Source organism: Ipomoea nil, unplaced genomic scaffold, assembly GCF_001879475.1.
Source record: "Ipomoea nil cultivar Tokyo-kokei standard unplaced genomic scaffold, Asagao_1.1 scaffold2014, whole genome shotgun sequence".
Taxonomy (NCBI): domain Eukaryota; kingdom Viridiplantae; phylum Streptophyta; class Magnoliopsida; order Solanales; family Convolvulaceae; genus Ipomoea; species Ipomoea nil.
The window spans coordinates 473,089-477,281 of record NW_017618442.1 but is presented as its reverse complement, the minus strand read 5'-3'; the positions used below and the strand labels follow the sequence as shown (position 1 = coordinate 477,281).

Genomic DNA, 4,193 nt, shown 5'->3' with positions numbered 1-4,193 from the left:
TTGTGTTTCATTAGGTTAGGAAAGTATGTTTGAATAGATACTACAATGTAATAGAGTCAGTAGCATTAAAAAAAAAAGTATGTAGATAATTTAAGGGAAAATAAAATAACTGCAGACAACTTGAAAGGTAACATAGGAATAAAATCTTAGAAACATGAATTCAATAATTCTGTAAATTAGTTTAACTTAATTGCCAATCAAATTAAGGGTTCGTTATTTCATTTAATATGACAACGCCGTATGACGTCCAGAGTTAATCACGTATTTTAACTTTTCATATGCTTAAGATATTTATTTAAACAGTTAAAATCCATTAAGTCATGAAGAACTTACGGAATACTCGTTTAGGAACCAAATAAACAATATGATAAGAAAGCTAAACCATTTATTCATTTATCATTTAGAGCACGGAATTAATAGACAGGTGTTTACTCTAAGAATTTCCTCAAATCAATTCAATTATGTTAAAGTTAGCCACTCAAAAACACAACCAAACCAAAACGATAAAATTAAACCAAAATACAAATGATAAGTCTTAATTCGGTTGGCAAATTAAACATGTATCAATACAAGAATTTCATAGCAATTTCATCATATTCCCATAATACAATATTTAGCAAAGCATAGAGAGATCAGTAGCAATTAATTTAGGCAACATCATACTCTAAATACTAATCACAGAATAATTAACATGCATATTAATTACAGTTTATATACATACATATATATATATATATATATATATATATATATATATATATATATATATATATATATATATATAAAATAGAAGATTCTTAATTTTCTATCTTTTTATTAAAATTGCCCTTGTTTTTAATAATTATGACACCCCAGACCATCATCTATCTGAAACTGTAGAAGTGTATGATGAAACAAGGGTGCAGTACTGCAGTGGGTGTCTAATTGCACACTGCACTGCAAATTAAATTAGCTTGTAATAATATAATAATAAATATGAATCAGGCCAGGGTAATTTATTTTCTCTCCTTCAGCTAGCAAAGAATCAATTGTGCTCCTCTCCTAATTTAAATAAATTAAATATATATTTGAAGACAACTGTCTTCACATACAGAGGCATGCATGCCAGCTGCACATATATTGCCTTGCCCACTCCTTGTCACTTAACATCAAAATAGACACAATTCAATAAATTGAAATAAACCATAATAGCAAAAATTACAAATTCTGTTGGGAGGGAATCATTACCACTCATCTTCAATTAGTATTACTCATGAATATAATATTGCATATGGGTTTGAATAAATGTGTGCAAAAAATCAAAATCCTATAACTAAATTATTTTTTCTTAGCTTACACTATTCATTTACTAAACCGAATGTCATATATATATATATATATATATATATATATATATATATATATATATATATATATATATATATAATTCAATTCCCGTGCGGTTGGATGTGTCTCGTCGGTTGTGCGGTTAAATATGAGCCATTAATCTTGCCTAAATCAACGTTCAAGATTAACAATGATTAAAAAAAATGCTGTGACAATTTGGTCTTTTTGTATCTTGGTCAAATTTAAGGTGCATGGTTTTCTTTTTTAAGGTACATGATTTTTGTGTTTAAGGTGAGTGGTTTTTGTACTATGTGGCTTAAGGTGTCCCAGTTGTTGAAAACTTATACGTCGATGGCTTAAGGTGTCCCAGTTGTTGAAAACTTATACGTCGATTTAAAGCTTTAAGTGCGTAGTTTTCCAGCGTGTATTCTACTATTTTATATTGTATATTTAGGCGCGTTAATTATTTTTTATGTCGATGCGCCCAAAAGATTTGTTTATTTTGAACATAGTCTTTACACTGTTGTCCCGTCGAGATTCAAACATTGGTCTCTTGTTCCAAATACTACTTCCTGTGCGGACAACTTATACGCAGGTGATATGGGATCTTATCATATACAAACACAAAGAACCCAAATGGGCGGAGGTGAGGTTAGAAACGGAAAAAGGTTTTGTTGAATTTGGTGATAAGGTATATAAGGCATCTGCCATCCATCCATCTCTAGAAGTTGAATCCACAAACCATCCCCTTGCAGAATTCACACCGTTATAATTATTATTATTATTTTCTCTTTCTTGAACCCACACGAATATTCTTGAAAATAACTACTGTTCTCCGATCCAATTTTTCGTCCATAAAAATTAGAATATATAAATATATATTTCGACTGTAGTGTACTACTCATATATAGATCTGATCTGATCTGATCTTCTTCTTCTTCTTCTTCTTCATATGTTGTAATTAAGTATGAACAAAAGGCAGGCAGCAAGAATCCAAAAGCTAAGCTAGTGTATTAGGTCAGGTCATGACTTCTTGCATCGGAATGGATTTCTTCCCCACCAATTTTATGCTTCAAACCCCTCATCATGATCCCAATGATCATCATCATCATCAACCCTCCACCGCTCTCTCTCCCCTCTTTCCTTCATGCACTATTCCTCCTCCTCCTCAGAACTTCCATGGTATGTATAGTATGTATATATCATTATATTATTTCTCTCTCTTAACACTTATGCAAAAAAACTATAGCTAGTAGCAAATACGTAATTACAAATTTCAAAGTGCTCGACTTGGCCTTTATCGGGCTTCTGCCCGACACTCTATGTATGTATGTATGTTGATGATTTGTATGTATGTATGTATGTATGTATGTAGGAGTAGTGGGTGGGAGTTCATTTCTTGGTGGGAAGAGATCAATGAAGTGTTGTGAAGAGGCATTGTCACATGGAGATGTGCAGGAAGAGGTGTCAGATGAGGAAGAAGGGTCAGTGCAGGCAGGAGAGAACAACAAGAAAAGGAGACTGAACACGGAACAAGTGAAGGCTCTGGAGAAGAGCTTCGAGGTGGGAAACAAGCTGGAACCAGAGAGGAAAATGCAGCTGGCTAGAGCTCTGGGTTTGCAGCCAAGACAGATCGCGATTTGGTTCCAGAACAGGCGAGCTCGGTGGAAGACTAAGCAGCTGGAAAGGGACTATGAATCCCTCAAGAGACAGTTCGACGCTGTCAAGGCTGAAAATGATGCTCTTCTTGCTCATAATCAAAAGCTTCATGCCCAGGTAATTAAGCTATATATATATCATTTTAATATATTGTTGTGTTGGTCTCATATAGGGATTAGGAATATAAATCTTTTATCTTCTTTACCACCTTTCTGTCATTATTATTGTTTATTGTTGTGGTTAAACTCAGATAATGGGAGTGAAGAATAGTAGGTGTAGGGATAGCATTCAACCCACAGAATCCATAAATCTGAACAAAGAGACAGAAGGTTCATGCAGTAACAGTAGAAGTGAGAACAGTTGTGCAGAAATAATGAAGCTAGACATTATCTCAAGGAGCACAGCTGCCATTGATAGCCATCCAACAACTACTACTACTACTACAACATCATCTCTGTTCCCAGCTGCAGGGATATCAATGCCCCATCTCTTTCACAATAATAATTCTTCATCATCGTCAAGACACTCGGATCTTATCCATCATTGCCTCAAAATGGACCCAACTGTGAAGGAAGAGAGCCTATCCAACATGTTCTGTGGGGGAGATGATCACTCTGGATTCTGGCCCTGGTTGGATCAACACCATTTCAATTGATCTTCATTTCTGTATGTGGATCATATCATATCATATCCACTACGTACTTATGTTACGTTGTGATCAGATATATTTTACTACATATATATAAAAGATTTATTTGGGGTTTGAGGTTCTTTCTTTTAATTTGGTTGGTGCCTATCCTAGCTAGCTAGGAAGGAAGCTTAGTTGATTAATTTCTGTATAAACTTAAGTTAGTAGCAAGAACACTATATACTTTGTTTTTCTTTTTTTTCTTTTTTTGTGAAGTTATGAAATTTTACGATCAATATATATGCTTAATTATAACTCTTTAGCTATATATAAATATATATTCCCATATATACTTTAATTTATTGATGAATTGCATGCATGCACTTGCTTGTTGAACAATTAATTTCTGTTAGAAATTAGATTTTAATGCCCCATATATATTATTAACAAATACATTGCATAAATTTCATATAAGATTTTTTATGGATGGCCTTCAATTCATTATTGCCATATATTGAATCACCGTCTTTCCCTTACATGCTGAATGTTTGATCTTTAAGCTAAGTAATTTTGTTCATCT

At 33.2% G+C, this 4,193-nt stretch overlaps 1 protein-coding gene across 1 annotated transcript; it reads left to right on the top strand.

Moving 5' to 3' along the window:
• The first annotated feature begins 2,044 nt into the window (after window positions 1-2,044).
• Window positions 2,045-3,922, top strand: LOC109147530 (homeobox-leucine zipper protein ATHB-13-like). Its single transcript, XM_019295132.1, has 3 exons — window positions 2,045-2,508; window positions 2,702-3,102; window positions 3,236-3,922. The coding sequence occupies exons 1-3, from the start codon at window positions 2,352-2,354 to the stop codon at window positions 3,638-3,640; spliced, it is 963 nt and encodes a 320-aa protein (XP_019150677.1). The 5' UTR covers window positions 2,045-2,351; the 3' UTR covers window positions 3,641-3,922.
• The last annotated feature ends 271 nt before the right edge of the window (window positions 3,923-4,193 follow it).

Excerpts from the sequence above, each read along its gene's own strand:
- LOC109147530 (XM_019295132.1), top strand. The coding sequence starts at position 2,352 with ATGACTTCTTGCATCGGAATGGATTTCTTCCCCACCAATTTTATGCTT. Across the intron at positions 2,509-2,701 it reads TCCTCCTCAGAACTTCCATG|GAGTAGTGGGTGGGAGTTCA; the intron begins GTATGTATAGTA and ends GTATGTATGTAG. Across the intron at positions 3,103-3,235 it reads ATCAAAAGCTTCATGCCCAG|ATAATGGGAGTGAAGAATAG; the intron begins GTAATTAAGCTA and ends GGTTAAACTCAG.